Genomic DNA, 22,476 nt, shown 5'->3' with positions numbered 1-22,476 from the left:
CTATGTGCAGTTGCAAACCGTAGAACTGCAGCTGACTCAAAACAGAGTAGCATGCCTTGCCCTTAAATGCACACACAGAGAACTAACACAACATGCCTGTCAGTCTTTACTGGTTGACAAGAGATGAACTGCTTCTCTTCTAGTTTTCATCAAATAATATAGTACCATTCAGCTCAGACACCCATACATACCCCACAAGCGATACCAGCAGGGGTCTCTTCACAGTCCCCAAGTCCAAAACGAATTCCCGGCAACGCACAGTGTTATCCAGAACCATGATCGCATGGAACTAACTCCCTTCCATCTCCAACTACTTGGGCAAAGAGTAAAATGACCTTTAAAAAAAATGTATTAAAACAACATCTCATGGAACGGCAGTGACTGTGAGGGGACACAAACACACGCAGACACACTAACACACATCCTTTTTGTTCTTGTATTGTTTGTATATCGTTGTATTTTTACATTTATGTGACTGTCCTTGTCTGTCAGTGTATCAGTGTTTTGTTAGTTGTCATGTTCTGTGTGTTTTTATTGTGGACCCCTAGGAAGAGTAGCTTCTGCAAAAGCTAATGGAGATCCAAATAAATAAACAAACAACGTAGAAAATCAATAATAAACATTCCTATCCAAGCAAATCTGGTTCATGAGATTTATATTTACACAGGAAGGAGAGGACATACTTTCTTACGAACATATATATCTATACTCATAGTTCTTTAGTGACAGTTAAAACGTTTGCACAACATATTCTCCTTCTCCCTGTTGTGTGAAAACTTAAAAAAACCATCAACTTTGGGAGAGAGTAGCAAGGCGAGAAGAGAGAGAAAGAGAGAAAGAGAAGAGAGAGAAAGAGAGAAAGAAGAGAGAGAAAGAGAAGAGAGAGAAAGAGAGAAAGAGAAGAGAGAGAGAGAAAGAGAAGAGAGAGAAAGAGAAGAGAGAGAAAGAAGAGACATCAACTGGCTGTTAAATTCAAAGCACAGTAACCAAACAGAGTGCCTGCGGAGGGGGAGAACAGCAGCACAGTTCTGGGAACAGCCAGCGCTTGCGGAGGGGGAGAACAGCAGCACAGTTCTGGGAACAGCCAGCGCTTGCGGAGGGGGAGAACAGCAGCACAGTTCTGGGAACAGCCAGCGCTTGCGGAGGGGGAGAACAGCAGCACAGTTCTGGGAACAGCCAGCGCTTGCGGAGGGGGAGAACAGCAGCACAGTTCTGGGAACAGCCAGCGCTTGCGGAGGGGGAGAACAGCTAACTAAAGTACACTACATGCTACAGACTTTCTGCAACGGAACAATGATTATCAAATGACTTCAATCTTTATTTCGTAGTTTGTCATTTTCAGTGTTTAAATAAAACTACAGTACAGTGTTAATAGTTATCATATGCCTTATTTCATTCTTAGCCTTGTATTATAGAAATCTAAAACAAACCCCCAGCTATGGGACATATCAAACTGCCCTCACAAGGCTATGAATTATGAGCCCAACTGTACTGATGGCACGTAATAATATGCAACGTGTGCTTTAGTCAATACATGTATCATCTTCATCATCATCAACTTCATCACCATAACTGGGGTTTCATGCCCTCAAATGTTCCTCAAAGAATTTCCCTGAGAACTGGTCACAATGTTGTGTTCATACACTGCATCCTTATGCTAAGGATGTCTTCACAGTTCCATCGCAATGAAACCTAAACGTCCGTCAAATAAAATACTAAACGACAAAGCATTAACTATACCTTTATCTATTAACATAACATCCGTTTCCATTTATATATTTCAACGTAAAAGTCTAGTAACACACGTACATGTAAGTACTGTTCTTACAGATGTTATTAAATATAAGACAATACATAATACATACCTTTCCATTAGGAAAAGTGTACAATCAAATCAGAACTGCCACTACAGTAATATCAAAACTGATTTGGTCATCTCTCACTACTAAAGCACGTCTTTCACAGATGTGTGGGTGCATGACTCTGCAGATATCTATTTATTTATTTCACTGACATTCTAAATCCAGAAAACGCAAAGCAAATATACAACAGCTCTCTCCTACAGTTGGGAACAACGAAACAGTGAAGTACTCAACCGGAACAACAACTGCAGCAAAACATTCAAGCTTTTAAAACAATTAGAAATATGATTGAGAATAATATGGAATTACTATTTTATCCTTGAATGCTCCGTTTCAGTTGCATGAAACACTAACTCCACTCAACGCTTTCCATGGTTTCCATGTGCGATGTTAAACACAAGGCATAGAGGGTGTTCTGTGCCCAACACTCCCCGTCTGAGTTACAGCAGTCTCCCAGAGTTACAGCAGTCTCACAGTCTCACAGAGTTACAGCAGTCTCACCAGAGTTACAGCAGTCTCACAGAGTTACAGCAGTCTCACAGTCTCACAGAGTTACAGCAGTCTCACCAGAGTTACAGCAGTCTCACAGAGTTACAGCAGTCTCACAGAGTTACAGCAGTCTCACCAGAGTTACAGCAGTCTCACAGAGTTACAGCAGTCTCACCAGAGTTACAGCAGTCTCACAGAGTTACAGCAGTCTCACAGAGTTACAGCAGTCTCACAGTCTCACAGAGTTACAGCAGTCTCACAGTCTCACAGAGTTACAGCAGTCTCACCAGAGTTACAGCAGTCTCACAGAGTTACAGCAGTCTCACAGTCTCACAGAGTTACAGCAGTCTCACAGAGTTACAGCAGTCTCACCAGAGTTACAGCAGTCTCACCAGAGTTACAGCAGTCTCACCAGAGTTACAGCAGTCTCACAGTCTCACAGAGTTACAGCAGTCTCACAGAGTTACAGCAGTCTCACCAGAGTTACAGCAGTCTCACAGAGTTACAGCAGTCTCACCAGAGTTACAGCAGTCTCACCAGAGTTACAGCAGTCTCACCAGAGTTACAGCAGTCTCACAGAGTTACAGCAGTCTCACCAGAGTTACAGCAGTCTCACCAGAGTTACAGCAGTCTCCCAGAGTTACAGCAGTCTCCCAGAGTTACAGCAGTCTCACCAGAGTTACAGCAGTCTCCCAGAGTTACAGCAGTCTCCCAGAGTTACAGCAGTCTCCCAGAGTTACAGCAGTCTCCCAGAGTTACAGCAGTCTCCCAGAGTTACAGCAGTCTCACCAGAGTTACAGCAGTCTCCCAGAGTTACAGCAGTCTCACAGAGTTACAGCAGTCTCACCAGAGTTACAGCAGTCTCACAGAGTTACAGCAGTCTCACCAGAGTTACAGCAGTCTCACCAGAGTTACAGCAGTCTCCCAGAGTTACAGCAGTCTCCCAGAGTTACAGCAGTCTCCCAGAGTTACAGCAGTCTCCCAGAGTTACAGCAGTCTCCCAGAGTTACAGCAGTCTCACCAGAGTTACAGCGTCTCCCAGAGTTACAGCGTCTCCCAGAGTTACAGCAGTCTCCCAGAGTTACAGCAGTCTCCCAGAGTTACAGCAGTCTCCCAGAGTTACAGCAGTCTCCCAGAGTTACAGCAGTCTCACCAGAGTTACAGCGTCTCCCAGAGTTACAGCGTCTCCCAGAGTTACAGCAGTATCACAGAGTTACAGCAGTCTCACAGAGTTACAGCAGTCTCAGAGTTACAGCAGTCTCCCAGAGTTACAGCAGTCTCACCAGAGTTACAGCAGTCTCCCAGAGTTACAGCAGTCTCCCAGAGTTACAGCAGTCTCCCAGAGTTACAGCAGTCTCCCAGAGTTACAGCAGTCTCCCAGTCTCACAGAGTTACAGCAGTCTCACCAGAGTTACAGCAGTCTCACAGAGTTACAGCAGTCTCACAGAGTTACAGCAGTCTCCCAGAGTTACAGCAGTCTCACCAGAGTTACAGCAGTCTCACCAGAGTTACAGCAGTCTCACAGAGTTACAGCAGTCTCAGAGTTACAGCAGTCTCCCAGAGTTACAGCAGTCTCCCAGAGTTACAGCAGTCTCACAGAGTTACAGCAGTCTCACAGAGTTACAGCAGTCTCACAGAGTTACAGCAGTCTCACAGTCTCACAGAGTTACAGCAGTCTCACAGTCTCACAGAGTTACAGCAGTCTCACAGAGTTACAGCAGTCTCACAGTTTCACAGAGTTACAGCAGTCTCACAGAGTTACAGCAGTCTCACAGAGTTACAGCAGTCTCACAGAGTTACAGCAGTCTCACAGTCTCACAGAGTTACAGCAGTCTCACAGTCTCACAGAGTTACAGCAGTCTCACAGAGTTACAGCAGTCTCACAGAGTTACAGCAGTCTCACAGAGTTACAGCAGGCTCACAGTCTCACAGAGTTACAGCAGTCTCACAGTCTCACAGAGTTACAGCAGTCTCACAGTCTCACAGAGTTACAGCAGTCTCAATAATTAAGACTACTAATAAAAACCTGGTGAGTTCCCATAGTGTGGCCTCCTAACACCCCCATACAAACAGGGCTTCTTTTTGTCTCTCGGTGGACAGTCTTACAACATGGCAGTGCTATGAAAAAGATTTCAGGTGGTCATTTTAATTTTACAGTACCATATTTTAAAGAGATGGAATAGGATCTTAAAGCTGCAATCCGTAGCGGTGAAACTGCGATATTAAGACAACAAAGACGTTACTGCAAAACAACCAATAGTTTTTACTACGATGCCGGATGCTAATTTCCTCAAAACAAAACCAATAACAAATGCGCCTGGGGGGGGGAGCACTACTTTCAAAACTACTGGCTGAAACTATACAATGTTTAGAGTGAATATTCAATAAGAGGTGAACATTTGAGGTTGCAATTACTCCGTACCGACCCAATTCAAGCACTGGGAGACTGACCCCACTGGCCACCCTCTGGTCAGGAGGACAGAGCGAGACAGTCAGTGGTCCTCATCTCTTCTCCACCAGACCAGGCAGAATGTTCAGATAGGAATGTATGGTGTAGAACAGATAAGTTAGATAGAATGACGAGAGCTGACAGGATTTCCTATTCTATTTCTCATCACTGAATACACCTCCTGTGGTGGGTACGGACATCAGAGTGCTGATCCATGGTAAATGGATCCTTGAACAGCTCCTCAGGTTCTCAATCCCAGCAGCTGAGAATGGGCGGGGTGGGCCGACTAGGAGAGACCAATTGTGGAATTCTGAGCGGCGGAATTGTAATCATGGAATCCCGACTCAAAGCTCTGTGGTCTCCCAGCTGACCTCCCGTGGAACCTGATGTCATTTAGTCCCCGTGTGGATGGTGGTGACCGTGGAGGGGCGTGGCCGGGGCGCTGGAGCCACCGCCTCTGGTTCTACATGTGGTTCCACTCCGATGCTAACGGGGGCGCTGCAGGCTGCAGGGGAGGATGGCAGAGGAGGCAGAGTGGACAGAGGTTGTAGAGGACCTGAGGGGAGAAGCAGAGACCATAACCTCAATGACCAGACGAGCACAATCACTAAAGTATTAGTGGAAACCAATCAATGACGGAACAAAAACCCTTTAATAGACTGACCAGAGCCAACTTGACATGGCCTGCTCCCCACACCATAAAGTAAAGGAGTCATTCACTCACCGTCTTTGCGTGAGAGGGAGGCACAGTCTACAGACATGCTCTTGGCTGGCATAGAGTTCTGTCCTGGTTGGTCCATACTCATACTGCCTCCAAAGCTGTTGCCCAGACTACTGCCCAACTGGAGACGCCTCATGTGACGGATCACTGCTGTGGCGTTAAACGCTTGCTGTGGAAGAGAGAGAGAGAGAGAGAGAGAGAGAGAGAGATGGCATATGCAAATAGAGGAGGTTGACAAATACAGTAAACATACACAAAAACCAATCATTGTACGGAGAGAACCTACCCTCCATTTGCTTTTGGCAAAGTTTTTCCTCATCTGCCGACTGACTGATTCATGGATGTTCTTGCAGAGAGCCGTGTCCCCAGCAATCCTGAGATACAAAAGACACACCATAAAGGACAAGTAGATGATTGTTTTCTTTTGACACAGTGGTCAGTACCTGGCCAGGATATCTATCAAGCACCAGCTCTGAGCTACTGGATGTGTCCCATTCTATAATACACACCTGTTACAACACACCTGTTACAACACACCTGTTACAACACACCCATTATGAGTCTATTTAAACTCTATCAAACCACCTGCCCAAGACATAACAGCAAGACGTAACAGGGCCAAGACGTAACAGGGCCAAGACGTAACAGGGCCAAGACGTAACAGGGCCAAGATGCAACAGGGCCAAGATGCAACAGGGCCAAGACGCAACAAGGCCAAGACGCAACAAGACCAAGACACAACTGGGCCTAGACTAACAGCAAGACGTAACCGGGCCAAGACGTAACCGGGCCAAGACGTTACCGGGCCAAGACATTACCGGGCCAAGACGTTACCGGGCCAAGACGTAACCGGGCCAAGACGTAACCGGGCCAAGACGTAACCGGGCCAAGACGTTACCGGGCCAAGACATTACCGGGCCAAGACGTTACCGGGCCAAGACGTAACCGGGCCAAGACGTAACCGGGCCAAGACGTTACCGGGCCAAGACGTTACCGGGCCAAGACGTTACCGGGCCAAGACGTTACCGGGCCAAGGACCCAACAGGGCCAAGGACCCAACAGCAAGACGTAACAGGCCAATTATTAGATGCCTAACAGTCCTACTCCTATTCTCCATTTTCCAACCACCCACATATTGTCTCTGTCATTAAAGCTAGAATCAGGGATTCGTTGTGCAGCTAAATGGCAGCCCCACCACTTGATGAACATTGAATAGATTCCCAAACCCCAGACAGTAGTATTAGGTCTGGCCCGGGCCAGGGAGAGACATGATAATGGGTTATTAGTCTGCCTTCCAAATGGCACCCTATTCCCTATATAGTACACTACTTTGACCAGGGGCCATAGGGCCTTTACACGTAATAGGGTGCCTTTTGGAACATAGCCACTGCCTCTGCATTCTCCAAGCATCCTTCAGGACGCAGCCTGCTAATTGGCACCCATTCATTCAGCAGTTTTGTCTCTCTCTCATTCCCTCTCCCTCTCTCTGTCTGTCTTTCTCTCTCCCCTTCTCAGACCAGTGGAGCAGATATTTTAGGAGGCGGGCAGGAAGGAAGACACGGTGCACTGCCCTCTACAACACCTGCGTCATCCAGACATCCACTATCTGTGTCATATTCATGTCAGCTTACAGCACGGCACGTGGTTCTCTCTGATTGTGTGGTCCCAATCCATTCCCTAGCCCTTCCCATTGTTTCTAACCCTCTGATGTTTGCAGGTGGAAGTGATACAGTGGCCTCATCACTAAACAGACTCTACCTACCCAGACTCTTCAGATCTGTAAGGTGGAAGAGATACAGTGGCCTCATCACTAAACAGACTCTACCTACCCAGACTCTTCAGATCTGTAAGGTGGAAGAGATACAGTGGCCTCATCACTAAACAGACTCTACCTACCCAGACTCTTCAGATCTGTAAGGTGGAAGAGATACAGTGGCCTCATCACTAAACAGACTCTACCTACCCAGACTCTTCAGATCTGTAAGGTGGAAGAGATACAGTGGCCTCATCACTAAATGGACTCTACCTATCCAGACTCTTCAGATCTGTAAACAGTTAGGGGTATGGAGTGAAGGGGTATGGAGTGAATTTGGATCAGCAGCTGTATAATGGTGCATTCACTCACCAGGGGTCGGCTACAGCCTGGTTGATGTGGTGTTGTATGGTATGGTGGGGTGGGGTGTGATGTGGTAGGGTGTGGTGTGATGTGGTGGGGTGGGGTGTGGTGTTGTATGGTGTGGTGGGGTATGGTAATGTGTGGTGGGGTATGGTATGGTGTGGTGGGGTATGGTACAGTATTGTATGGTATGGTATAGTATGGTATGGTGTGGTGGGGTATGGTACAGTATTGTATGGTGTGGTGTGGTATGGTATGGTGTAGTATGGTGTGGTATTGTATGGTGTGGTGTGGTATGGTACGGTATTGTGTGGTGTGGTGGGGTATTGTATGGTACGGTATTGTATGGTGTGGTGTGGTATGGTTTGGTGGTAGATAGTCATTCACCAGGGGTGGGCTAGAGCCTGGTCACAGGTGAATCTCTTCTCTGGATCCTTCTCCATCAGAGAGCTGATGAACTGTTTGGCTGTATGTGGAACAGAGACACAATATCACCATGTTCCATTCCTTCAACATAGCATTACATACAAACAATTGGGTACACTCACACAGACACAAACACACGCACACATACTGTACATTTGGGTCTTTCTATAAATAATTGGCATTGGGATAAAAAAAAATAAAAAATGAAAAAAAAAAAAAAATTTGAAACAAAAATAAAAAAGTTTATGCAGTTCCGAGGAACAAAAGTGAATACATGCAAATCGCCATAACTCCACCTATAGAACAACATAGGACTATACATCCTTTAAATCAGTGTTCATAGGGACATTGGCAAGTCAAATTTTCATTGTAAAAGTGAACCAGTAAAATACTACTTGGGTAAAATTCTAAAAGTATTTGGTTTTACAGTAAATGTACTTAAGTACAGTGGTGGAAAAAGTACTCAATTGCCATACTGTGCCATACGTGGTCTTCCTGTCTGGGTTGGAAGGGCTATATAAATACATTTGATTTGATTTGATACTTAAGTAAAAGTACAATGTAAAAGTAAATACTATACATCAAATTCCTTATATTAAGCAAACGGACAGACAGGAGCACACTCCAATACTCAGACATCATTTACAAACACAGCATTTGTGTTTAGTGAGTCCGCCAGATAAGACGCAGTAAGGATGACAACGCGTTATATTGATAGGTGCGTGAAATGGACTATATTGCTGTCCTGTCTGAACTTTTGAAATGTAAACAGTACTTTTGAATGTCAGGGAAAATGTACACTACCAGTGAAATGTTTTAGAACACCTACTCATTCAAGGGTTTTTCTTTATTTTTACATTGTAGAATAATAGTGAAGTCATCAAAACTATGAAATAACAGTTGGAATCATGTAGTAACCCAAAAAAGTGTAAAACAAATCAAAATGTATTTTATATTTGGACACTCTTGGCCTTCTCTCAACCAGCTTCACCTGGAATGCTTTTCCAACAGTCTTGAAGGAGTTCCCACATATGCTGAGCACTTGTTGGCCGCTTTTCCTTCACACTGCAGTCCGACTCATCCCAAACCATCTCAATTTGGTGGAGATCGGGGGATTGTGGAGGTCAGGTCATCTGACGCAGCACTCCATCACTCTCCTTCTTGGTAAATAGCCCTTACACAGTCTGGAGGTGTGTTGGGCCATTGTCCTATTGAAAAACAAATGATAGTCCCACTAAGCCCAAACCAGATGGGATGGCTTATCGCTGCAGAATGCTGTGGTAGCCATGCTGGTTAAGTGTGCCTTGAATTCTAAATAAATCAGACAGTGTCACCAGCAAATCACCCCCACACCATAACCCCTCCTCCTCCATGCTTTACAGTGGGAAACACACATGCGAAGATCATCTGTTCACCCACACCGCGTCTCACAAAGACAAGGCAGTTGGTACCAAAAATCTCAAATTTCGACTCCAGACCAAAGGACAGATTTCCACCGGTCTAATGTCCATTGCTTGTGTTTCTTGGCCCAAGCAAGTTTCTTCCTATTGGTGTCCTTCAGTAGTCGTTTCTTTGCAGCAATTTGTCCATGAAGGCCTGATTCACGCAGTCTAATCTGAACAGTTGATGTTGAGATGTGTCTGGTACTTTAACTCTGTGAAGCATATATTTGGGCTGTAATTTCTGAGGCTGGTAACTCTACTGAACTTATCCTCTGCAGCAGAGGTAACTCTGGGTCTTCCATTCCTGTGGCGGTCCTCATGAGGGCCAGTTTCATCATTGCGCTTGATGGTTTTTGCGACTGCACTTGAAGAAACGTTCAAAGTTCTCGACATTTTCCATATTGACTGACCTTCATGTCTTAAAGTAATGATGGACTGTCGTTTCTCTTTGCTTACTTGAGCTGTTCTTGCCATAATATGAACTTGGTCTTTTACCAAATAGGGTTATCTTCTGTATACCCCCCCATTGTGTCACAACACAACTGATTGGCTCAAACACATTAAGAAGGAAAGAACTTCCACAAATGAACTTTTAAGAAGGCACACCTGTTCATTGAAATGCATTCCAGGTGACTACCTCATGAAGCTGGTTGAGAGAATGCCAAGAGTGTGCAAAGCTGTCATCAAGGCAAAGGGTGGCTATTTGAAGAATCTCAAATATAAAATATATTTTGATTTGTTTAACACTTTTTGATTACTACATGATTCCATAAGTGCTATTTCATAATTTGATGTCTTCACTATTATTCTACAATGTAGAAAATAGTACAAATAAATAAAACCCCTTGAAGAAGTAAGTGTTGTAAAACGTTTGACTGGTAGTGTATGGGAGTAAAAAGTACATATTTTCTAGTATAGTAAAGTATAGACACAGTGACTTCAGAAAGTATTCAGACCCCTTGACTTTTTCCACATTTTGTTATGTTACAGCCTTATTCTGAAATTGATTAAATCATGTTTTTCCCGCAGCAATCGACATACAATACCCCATAGTGACAAAGTGAAAAAAGTTTAGAAATGTTTGCAAATGTATATTTATCTCTATACACAGCCTGGTCTTATAGACTAGACGTAACATAGTATGTGGGCGGCAGGTAACCTAGTGGTTAGAGCGTTGGGCCTGTAAAAAATCAGTTCTGCCCCTGAACAAGGCAGTTAACCCACTGTTCCTAGGCCGTCATTGTAAATAAGAATTTGTTCTTAACTGACTTGCCTAGTTAAATGAAGGTAAAAAAAATAAAATAGTAAATATTAATCCAGTACACTGATGTTAGTATGATATGTTACATAAGACAGAAGGTTTTAACTTGGCAAGTCAGTTAAGAACAAATTCTTTATTTACAATGATGGACTACCCCGGCCAAACCTGGACGAATTGTGCGCCGCCCTATGGGACTCCCAATTACAGCCGGATGTGATGCATCCTGGATTTGAACCAGGGACTCCTCTTGCTCTGAGATACAGTGCCTTAGACCGCTGCACCACTCGGGGGCCAGAGTACCTTACTTAAGGCAAAAACAAAAGTAGGGTGGTTGTTCGTAGTGGATAGGTGGGACTACAATGCGAACGTCTAGCAACCCAAAGGTTGCGTGTTGGAATCTCATGATGGACAACTTTAGCTAATTAGCAACTACTTACTACTTTTTAGCTACTTTGCAACTACTTAGCATGTTAGCTAACCAATCCCCTAACCCTTAACTCAACTACTAACCCTAACCTTAGCCACCCAGCTAACATTAGCATTAGCCACCTAGCTAACATTAGCGTTAGCCACCTAGCTAACATTAGCGTTAGCCACCAAACCACATAGATAGAACCACCTAGAATTCGTAACATATCATTCAAATTGAAATTCATAACATATCATAAGAAATGGATGATGGACATCCACAAATGAATACATACTATATGAAACGTAACATATCATACTAATTTGAGTGTTCCGGATTTACTTTTACTATGTTACGTCTGTCTCTGAGTCCAGGTTGCTATTTTTTTTTAAACAGTCCAACAGCTAGATCCAGGATTCTTACAGGATTCAAGTTCAATGTCTAATTTAACTGATTAATGCTTAAAATATTATATAACGATAACTTACACTGCCATTAATGCAAGGACAGAAAAGGTATGTTTTATGTCACACGATTTTGGATTTTTTCCCCCCAAGACACCAACCATGATAAAGGGTTAAACAGGTTTTAAATCAACTTGTGAATTGTATTGAATATAGCTATGACCCCCCCCCACACACACACACACACACACACACACACACACACACACACACACACACACACACACACACACACACACACACACACACACACACACACACACAACAAACACAACTCACCTGAGTCAGATATATCATCCCAATACGGTGCATCAAACTCATAGTCGGCCTTGAGTATCTGCTCGAAGAGCTTGGAGTCATTTTCATCATAGAACGGAGGGTAGCCACACAACCTAGAGGACAGATCATTAATTACACAACGATATGGACATGCTTTATGTTAGTGCCATCATCTAACTTAAAAGTAGAATTCCAAGTGAAACCCTACTCCTTATTTGGACAGAAAACTTTATCTATTTAATATTGCCTTATCTTGCCTTGTTATGTCTTTGGCACATCTTCTAATCACAACACTTGTTACATGGAGATTATCTAAATAAAACAAGCTATAGTATCACATTAGTGTTGCCATGTTTTCTCATTAACTACTACAACAACTTTCTAATTGGTGAGACTGTGAAACTATTCCACCTGATTACCTTAACAGCCTTCACACCTAACGAGGAGTGGTTAACGAGGCTAGAGGATTCTATTCAAACTAACAAGCGTTTCCACTAAATTGAATTGATTGGGCAGCTTAATTTAGGTGCATTTATCCTGGCAGTTTTGACTAAAAGCTTTCAGAAGAGAATATTACACAGAGAATGTGTACAGTGTGAGGAAATACCCTCTTATTTGACTGGTCTGTGACTCACAACAACAAAAAACATTTCCCGGTCAGAGGAGCTCACAGAGAGTTAACATACACAGTAAACTTTATTGACAAACAGGGGTATTGACATATGGTTTTTACCCAAGCACTCCATGAACATACTAACTAACCTCTGATCTGCACTGAAAGGCAACGCCCATTGGCAATCTGTCCTATTTATAGGACATATGCTCCCGAGTGGCACAGCGGTATAAGGCACTGCATCTAAGTGCAAGAGGCGTCACTGCAGTCCCTGGTTCGAATCAAGGCTGCATCACATCTGGCTGTGATTGGGAGTCCTATAGGGTAATGCACAATTGGCCCAGCATCGTCCGGGTTTGGCCGGGGTAGGCCGCAATTGTAAATAATAATTTGTTCTTAACTGACTTGCCTAGTTAAATAAAGGTTAAATAATATATATATATATTTTTAATTAGGGATGGAAGATTATGCATAGGCCCTGGCTAGCCAGCTAGATGTCCTTAGCCATCAGAGGGTGCATGATCAGCTCATGTACAGAGTGTGGGGCAAGTGGGCACCAGCTGATTGGCTGTGACCAGGAGCTGTGCACTGATTGATATCTCCTCACATGTGGAGAGCCAGGTTCAGCTGAGCCAAACATAAACAACACAAAAAATCATCCTGTAGCGCCCTCCGCGGGGGGAAATCTCAACATACAGCATATAAGATTATCTAATCGTGTTACATGGCCACATTTTAAACAAATGTTATCTTATAGAGGCTAAATGAACCCTTCATAAGCCCTAAATAAAGCCTACTTAAATTCTACATTATAGGGTGTCCATCCACTCTGTCAGAGTGGGTGAAAACGAGCTTTCACTTCCTTGTGTTATAAAATACATTTTATCAAGACAAATATGATTATTGATGTTCTGAATCTTACATTGGGGTGTTTCGCTAACATTTCATTAACAGTATACCCAAAAAGGTTGGATTTCGTAACCTAATACATCCCATAATAAGAATTGAGCTCTGTTGTCCCGGACCTGCTGTTTTCGACTCTCTCTCTCTCCCGCACCTGCTGTCTCTAACTCTGAATGATCGGCTATGAAAAGCCAACTGACATTTACTCCTGAGGTGCTGACCTGTTGCACCCTCTACAACCACTGTGATTATTATTATCTGACCCTGCTGGTCATCTATGAACATTTGAACATCTTGGCCATGTACTGTTATAATCTCCACCCAGCACAGCCAGAATGTTACGGTTGTTGCAAGGAGAGGACCAAGGTGCAGCGTGGTACGTGTTCATCATGTTTATCCGTTCTGAACACTGAATCAAAAACAAAGTGGAACAAAGCGCAACAGCTCTGTCAGGTGAAAAACACAAGACAGAAAACAACTACCCACAAAAACCCTGTGGGAAAAGGCTACCTAAGTATGGCTCCCAATCAGAGACAACGGAACATAGAATGCCCACCCTAGTCACACCCTGGCCTAACCAAAATAGAGAACAAAAACCTCTCTATGGCCAGGGCGTGACACAGACGAGGACTGGCCATCCCTCAGAGCCTGGTTCCTCTCTAGGTTTCTTCCTAGGTTCCTGCCTTTCTAGGGAGTTTTTCCTAGCCACCGTGCTTCTACATCTGCATTGCTTGCTGTTTGGGGTTTTAGGCTGGGTTTCTTTATAGCACTTTGTGACATTGGCTGATGTAAAAAGGGCTTTATAAATACATTTGATTGATTGATTGACAGAGCGATGCAGCTTTCTTGCATCAACTTTGAGGATTTTACATGTTGTGCTGGTCATCTTCAAAGTTGTTTCCGCGGGTTGCAAAAAGCTAACTTTGCATAACACAAATCAAATTTTATTTGTCACATGCGCCAAACACAACAGGTACCGTTACCGTAAAATGCTTACTTATGTAACAGTGTAGGTTTGGTCCCTACTTCAAGTCTCAGAGGGAGTGACGTCACTGATTGAAACGCTATTAGCGCGCACCACCGCTAACTAACTAGCCATTTCACATCGGTTACACTTACAAGCCCTTAACCAACAATTCAGTTCAAGAAATAGAGTTAAGAAAATACTTACTAAATAAACCAAAGTAAAAAATGTAATAAAAAAAGTAACACAATAAAATAACGAGGCGATAAACAGGGGGTAACCGAGCCAATGTGCGGGGGAACAGGCCAGTCGATGCAATTTGTACATGTACAGTGTATTCGGAAAGCTTTCAAACCCCTTAACTTTTTCCACATTTTGTTAAGTTACAGCCTTATACTAAAATGGATGAAATTGTATTTATTTCCTCATCAATCTACACACAATATCCCATAATGACAAAACAAAAACAGGTTTCAAATGTATAAAAAATCAAAAACTGAAATATCACATTTAATTAAGTATTCAGACCCTTTAATCAGTACTTTGTTGAATCACCTTTGGCAGCGATTACAACCTCGAGCCTTCTTGGGTATGACGCTACAAGCTTGACACACCTGTATTTGGGGAGTTTCTCCCATTTTTCTCTGCAGATCCTCTCAAGCTCTGTCAGGTTGGATGGGGAGCATTGCGGCACAGATATTTTCAGGTCTCTCCAGAGATGTTTGACCGGGTTCAAGTCCGGGCTCTGGCTGGGCCACTCAAGGACATTCAGAGCACTCCTGCGTTGTCTTGGCTGTGTCTTGTTGGAAGGTGAACCTTCACCCCAGTCTGAGGTCCTGAGCACTCTGGAGTAGAGGTCGACCGATTATGATTTTTCAACGCTGATACCGATACCGATTATTAGAGGACCAAAAAAGGCCACTACGATTAATCTGACAATTTTTGATTTTTTTTTTGTAATAATGACAATTACAACAATACTGAATGAACACTTATTTTAACTTAATATAATACATCAATGAAATCAATTTAGCCTCAAATAAATAATGAAACATGTTCAATTTGGTTTAAATAATGCAAAAACAAAGTTTTGGAGAAGAAAGTAAAAGTGCAATATGTGCCATGTAAAAAAGCTAACGTTTAAGTTCCTTGCTCAGAACATGAGAACGTATGAAAGCAGGTGGTTCCTTTCAACATGAGTCTTCAATATTCCCAGGTAAGAAGTTTTAGGTTGTAGTTATTATAGGAATTACAGGACTATTTCTCTCTATACCATTTGTATTTCATATACCTTTGACTATTGGATGTTCTTATAGGCACTTTAGTACTGCCAGTGTAACAGTATAGCTTCTGTCCCTCTCCTCGCCCCTACCTGGGCTCGAACCAGGAACACATCGACAACAGCCACCCTCGAAGCATCGTTACCCATCACTCCACAAAAGCCGCAGACCTTGCAGAGCAAGGGGAACAACTATTCCAAGTCTCAGAGCGAGTGACGTCACCGATTGAAACGCTATTAGCGCGCACCCCGCTAACTAGCTAGCCATTTCACATTGGTTACACCAGCCTAATCTCGGGAGTTGATAGGCTTGAAGTCATAAACAGCTCAATGCTTGAAGAATTGCGAAGAGCTGCTGGCAAACGCACGAAAGTGCTGTTTGAATGAATGCTTACTAGCCTGCTGCTGCCTTCCATCGCTCAGTCAGACTGCTCTATCAAATATCAAATCATAGACTTAATTATAACATAATAACACACAGAAATACGAGCCTTTGGCCATTAATATGGTCGAATCCGGAAACTATCATTTCGAAAACAAAACGTTTATTCTTTCAGTGAAATACGTAACGGTTCCGTATTTTATCTAACAGGTGGCATCCCTAAGTCTAAATATTTCTGTTACATTGTACAACCTTCAATGTTATGTCATAATTATGTACAATTCTGGCAAATTAATTATGGTCTTTGTTAGGAATAAATGGTCTTCACACAGTTCGCAACGAGCCAGGCGGCCCAAACTGCTGCATATACCCTGACTGCTTGCACGGAACGCAAGAGAAGTGACACAATTTCCCTAATTATAAGAAATTCGTGTTAGCAGGCAATATTAACTAAATATGCAGGTTTAAAAATATATACTTGTGTATAGATTTTAAAGAAAGGCATTGATGTTTATGGTTAGGTGCAACGACAGTGCTAAATCATCACCCGTTTGGCGAAGTAGGCTGTGATTCGTTGAGAAATTAACAAGCACCGCATTGATTATATGCAACGCAGGACACGCTAGATAAACTAGTAACATCATCAACCATGTGTAGTTAACTAGTGATTAGTGAAGTTTAATGCTAGCTAGCAACTTACCTTGGCTTCTTGCTGCCCTCGCGTAACAGGTAGTCAGCCTGCCACGCAGGCTCCTCGTGGAGTGCAATGTAAGGCAGGTGGTTAAAGCGTTGGACTAACAAGGTAAAAATCTGTCGTTCTGCCCCTGAAAAAGGCAGTTAACCCACTGTTCCTACGCCGTCATTGAAAATAAGAATGTGTTCTTATCTGACTTGCCTAGTTAAATAAAGGTGTAAAAAAACATATATATATTTAAAAGAAATCGGCCAAATCGGTGTCCAAAAATACCAATTTCCGATTGTTATGAAAACTTGAAATCGGCCCTAATTAATCGGCCATTCCGATTAATCGGTCGACGTCTACTCTGGAGTAGGTTTTCATCAAGGATCTCTCTGTACTTTGCTCCGTTCATCTTTCCCTATATGCTGACTCCCAGTCCTTGCCGCTGAAAAACATCCCCACAGCATGATGCTGCCACCCCATACTTCACCGTAAGGATGGTGCCAGATTTCCTCCAGATGTGACGCTTGGCATTCAGGCCAAAGAGTTCAACCTTGGTTTCATCAGACCAGAGAATCTTGTTTATCATGGTCTGAGAGTCCTTTAGGTGCCTTTTGGCAAACTCCAAGCGGGCTGTCATGTTCCTTTTACTGAGGATTGGCTTCCGTCTAGTCACTACCATAAAGGCCTGATTGGTGGAGTGCTGCAGAGATGGTTGTCATTCTGGAAGGTTTTCCCATCTCCACAGAGGAACTCTAGAGCTTCGTCAGAGTGACCATCGGGTTCAAGGTCACCACTCTGACAAGATCCTTCTCCCCTGATTGCTCAGTTTGGCTGGGCGGCCAGCTCTAGGAAGAGTCTTGGTGGTTCCAAACTTCTTTCCTTTAAGAATGAAGGAGGCCACTGTGTTTTTGAGGACCTTCAATGCTGCAGACATTTTTTGGTACCCTTCCCCAGATCTGTGCCTCGACACAATCCTGTGGTTTGGTTTTTGCTCTGACATGCACTGTCAACTGTGGGACCATATAGACAGGTGTGTGCCATTCCAAATCATGCCCAATCTTTTTAATTTATCACAGGTGGACTCCAATCAAGAAACATCTCAAGGATGATCAATGGAAACAAGATGCACCTGAGCTCAATTTCAAGTCTCATAGCAAAGGTCTGAATACTTATGTAAATAAGGTATTTCTGTTATTTATTTATTTTTAATTTGCAAAAGTTTCTACTAATTTGTTTTCACTTTGTCATTATGGGGTATTGTGTGTAGATTGGTGAGGATTGTATTTAAAAAAAATCCATTTTAGAATAAGGCTGTAACGTAACATAATGTGGAACGAGTCAAGGGGTCTGAGTACTTTTCGAAGGAACTGTATAGTCCAAATACTGACTTTTAGCACTTGGTGGTCTATAGAAACTTACGAGAATCAGCTTTAGATGAGGCAGATGAACCTGAGTTTAGTTGAGGCAGATGAACCTGTATCCATATTACTTTCATACCATCTGACATGAGATCCTCTCTCAGCCTAACAGGAATATGACTCTGGACATACTGTACATGGCAACACCTCCTATTTGCATTTCTGTCTTTCCTGTATATTCTATAACCATGTATAGCTCCTACTGCATCATCAAAGGAATTATCTAAGTGTGTTTCAGAGATGGCAAGAATATGAATGTTTTCTGATGTTAATAAGTTGTCAATTTACATGAACCTTGTTTTATGTCCTGCTGATTTAAAAATAAAGATGATCAGTTCAATGGGAAAGTGAGCCTGTCAGGTAGCCAGTAGCCTTAATTCTTACACAGAATCCAGCCTAGTTGAAGCAATGCTGTGCAATATTCCAGATTTGAGTTTTTAACCTTTTTTTCCCCCGCTGACCTCCATTGATTTAGTCCCCCTAATTTTGGCCATCCTAAAGAGGTAAAAACTCCAATAACTTTCAAACAGATTATGAGATACATGCGTTTTAGAGGATTGGAGGATTATCAACACAATTAACATATTATTTGACCCATTGACCCATCAAAATATGCGTTTTTTATTGAACACCCTACACAATCCAGTATAAGATACTTACAGAATGTAAGCGATGACTCCGATAGACCAGCAGTCCACTGCTTTGCTGTAGGGCTTCTGAGCCAGAACCTCTGGGGCTGTGGAGAACATCATAAGGTAGAGATTGATATAGAACATTGTGTGGGTGATGTTTCCTAAGGTTAAATTAGGTCAAACAAGTTTAGGCTAGCCAGAGTTAAAGAGATACGACTAGATGAGGTCAATGTTGGGTTACTACTACTACTGCAGACTTCCTTACGTCATAGCTGTTCGTCTTCCTGTATGTCTAACGACGCAGATTTTGTGTCCATATGTTGTACCCTTCTGCTCTAAGTAGTGTGCATTTGTTCACTTCTATTCATTGATTTAAGAGGGAAGGGCAGTTGTAAGAAATATGGTGGAAACTCTCTCTAGCCCATGGAATGTCTTACACCAATCCAAAGCTTCTAAATGCTTGGGGAGGAGTTCAAAAGGAGTACACTGAGGGGAATTGGAAAACAACCAGACAGGCACATAACTTGCAGGGTGGACAGGGGGGTCATAACCCTCCCTATAATACACCAGGATGAATTTGATGGATAGTAAATTATTTTCCCACCATAGCTACTGACTTTCTGTGGCTTTAGACTAAACAGTACTACTCAATTCCTTATTTTATGACTGGACCCCCCGCTGCCAATTATGGTTTTGGTTTGGCCCGGTCTTCAGAGGTCGTGGTTAGTGAAGGGAAAAAAGTTGTGCAAGGCTTGTAAGGAGAACGGAGCAATAGTCTCTCTCTCTTTCTTTCTCTCTCTCCTTAACAAACCCTTCATTCTGTGAGTTAACTTATAATAAATAAGTAGTCACATTTAACATTTAAAAACATTACAATACATTCATAACAGATTTCACAACTGAGCCAATTGCCATTTTCTTAAGTCCGTCTTTGTGGCATCTGACCACACAACTGAACAGTAGTCCAGGTGCGACAAAACTAGGGCCTGTAGGACCTGCCTTGTTGATAGTGTTGTTAAGAAGGTAGAGCAGTGCTTTATTATGGACAGACTTCTCCCCATCTTAGCTGTTGTATCATTATGTTTTGACCATGACAGTTTACAATCCAGGGTTACTCCAAGCAGTTTAGTCACCTCAACTTCCACATGATTTATTACAAGATGTAGTTGAGGTTTAGGGTTTAGTGAATGATTTGTCCCAAATACAAGGCTCCCGAGTGATGCAGCGGTCTAAGGCACTGCATCTCAGTGCTAGAGGCAACACTACAGACCCTGGTTCGATTCCAGGCTGTATCACAACCGGCCGTAATTGGGAGTCCCATAGGGCGGCGCACAACTGGCCCAGCGTCATCCGGGTTTGGCCGGGATAGGTCGTCATTGTAAATAGGAATTTGTTCTTAACTGACTTGCCTAGGAAAATAAAGGTGAAATATATATATATATATTTTTTAAATGTGCCATTGCACAGAAGTAAGCTGGTTTATGTCTCATTTATTCATTTTGATTTCAATATGGAAGGAAACCAGAGACCTCAAGGTACACCATATTTTTGTGTAACAACAGCAGTTCATTCAATTGGCGAAGGAGAAGGGAGGGGGGAGCATAGGATGTTCTCCCATGATGAAAGGGCTTGATGACTGAAACCGGTTTGGGAAGCACTGATTTAGCTAATGATTAGCTCAAATACAGATGGGTATGCTTCAGCCTATTTATTTATAGCCACTATACTGCATCAGGTAGCCGACAGTTCATGCTTATTCGTTAATAAAACATACCAGCCTGATAATATGAAACAATTTGTTGTTATGCACATTTTTTGGAGGGGAAAAATAATATTTTAATGGTGTAACCATCATTTTATTTTCATACATTTTTGGAGTAGAAAAGTTCAATACGAAAAAACGTAATGCATCGTTCAATTAAATGGTGCTGTTCTGAATGACCAGTTGAAAATCGAGGAGGGGTGCAAAATACAACGCTTTCATTCAATAAGTCACTCATTGCTTCAAGGCAAACGTAGGCTACTTCAAAGTCTGTTCAAGAACGTTCAAGAACATTTTGGGGAAACGTGTCGTTCGGTACACAATGTTGCAAAAGTTCGATCGAACTGAACGCACCCCAGAACTGACATTCTCATAGACGTTCTACAAAATAATTTCCAAGCATGGTTACTATCTGAACTGTTAGAGATAAACTCACAGTTTAAAGTTGTACAGTCATTATTCGGTTGTGGTCCAAAATTCATCAGAAACAACAATTTCACGGAGGGGGGGGGGGCACCCCACAATTTGCAACACAAAGTTACACCCTTGCAACCAGAGAGCCTCCTCACCCACATATCCTGGCGTCCCACAGGCTGTAGCCATCACGTCTCCTGTCCCCTCCATCTTAGACAGACCAAAGTCACTGATCATGATCTTAGCCTCATCATGGGGGTTGTAGTAGAGAAGGTTCTCTGGCTGACAGAGGAAGGACACATCAACAACACATGTATGGGAAAAATATAGAATTAAACGCTTCATGAGTATTCCTGTTTGTAGGAGAGAGAGAGAGAGGGAAAGAGAGAGGGAGAGAGAGATTGTGGGTGCTTGTGTGTCCGTACCTTGATGTCTCTGTGTACAATGCCCATAGCGTGGTGGTAGGTGACTGTGTGTGTGTGTGTGTGTATCTGTATATCCGTACCTTGAGGTCTCTGTGTACGATGCCCATAGCGTGGTGGTAGGTGACTGTGTGTGTGTGTGTGTGTGTATCTGTATATCCGTACCTTGAGGTCTCTGTGTACGATGCCCATGTCGTGGAGGTAGGTGTGTGTGTGTGTGTGTGTGTGTGGTGTGTGTGTGTATCTGTATATCCGTACCTTGAGGTCTCTGTGTACGATGCCCATAGCGTGGTGGTAGGTGTGTGTGTGTGTGTGTGTGTATCTGTATATCCGTACCTTGAGGTCTCTGTGTACGATGCCCATAGCGTGGTGGTAGGTGTGTGTGTATCTGTATATCCGTACCTTGAGGTCTCTGTGTACGATGCCCATGTCGTGGAGGTAGGTGTGTGTGTGTGTGTGTGTGTGTGTGTGTGTGTGATCTGTATATCCGTACCTTGAGGTCTCTGTGTACGATGCCCATAGCGTGGTGGTAGGTGTGTGTGTGTGTGTGTATCTGTATATCCGTACCTTGAGGTCTCTGTGTACGATGCCCATAGCGTGGTGGTAGGTGTGTGTGTATCTGTATATCCGTACCTTGAGGTCTCTGTGTACGATGCCCATGTCGTGGAGGTAGGTGTGTGTGTGTGTGTGTGTGTGTGGTGTGTGTGTGTGGATCTGTATATCCGTACCTTGAGGTCTCTGTGTACGATGCCCATAGCGTGGTGGTAGGTGTGTGTGTGTGTGTGTGTGTATCTGTATATCCGTACCTTGAGGTCTCTGTGTACAATGCCCATAGCGTGGTGGTAGGTGTGTGTGTGTGTGTGTATCTGTATATCCGTACCTTGAGGTCTCTGTGTACGATGCCCATAGCGTGGTGGTAGGTGTGTGTGTATCTGTATATCCGTACCTTGAGGTCTCTGTGTACGATGCCCATAGCGTGGTGGTAGGTGTGTGTGTATCTGTATATCCGTACCTTGAGGTCTCTGTGTACAATGCCCATAGAGTGGTGGTAGGTGTGTGTGTGTGTGTGTATCTGTATATCCGTACC

General features: G+C 43.2%; 1 protein-coding gene across 1 annotated transcript in view; it reads right to left on the bottom strand.

Moving 5' to 3' along the window:
* Positions 1–418: 418 nt before the first annotated feature.
* LOC106561677 (calcium/calmodulin-dependent protein kinase type 1D) overlaps positions 419–22,476 on the bottom strand; it is a 90,123-nt gene continuing 68,065 nt past the window's right edge. The window contains exons 5-11 of the mRNA XM_045688486.2: positions 21,123–21,249; positions 18,820–18,895; positions 11,919–12,031; positions 8,025–8,103; positions 5,808–5,895; positions 5,525–5,690; positions 419–5,356 (exon numbers count right to left, since the gene is read on the bottom strand). Coding sequence (XP_045544442.1) covers positions 5,190–5,356; positions 5,525–5,690; positions 5,808–5,895; positions 8,025–8,103; positions 11,919–12,031; positions 18,820–18,895; positions 21,123–21,249 — 816 coding nt within the window. The 3' untranslated portion in view covers positions 419–5,189. The remainder of the gene's footprint in view (positions 5,357–5,524; positions 5,691–5,807; positions 5,896–8,024; positions 8,104–11,918; positions 12,032–18,819; positions 18,896–21,122; positions 21,250–22,476) is intronic.

Source organism: Salmo salar, chromosome 10 (assembly GCF_965601325.2).
Source record: "Salmo salar chromosome 10, fSalSal1, whole genome shotgun sequence".
NCBI lineage: Eukaryota > Metazoa > Chordata > Actinopteri > Salmoniformes > Salmonidae > Salmo > Salmo salar.
This window is presented reverse-complemented; position numbering and strand designations above follow the sequence as displayed.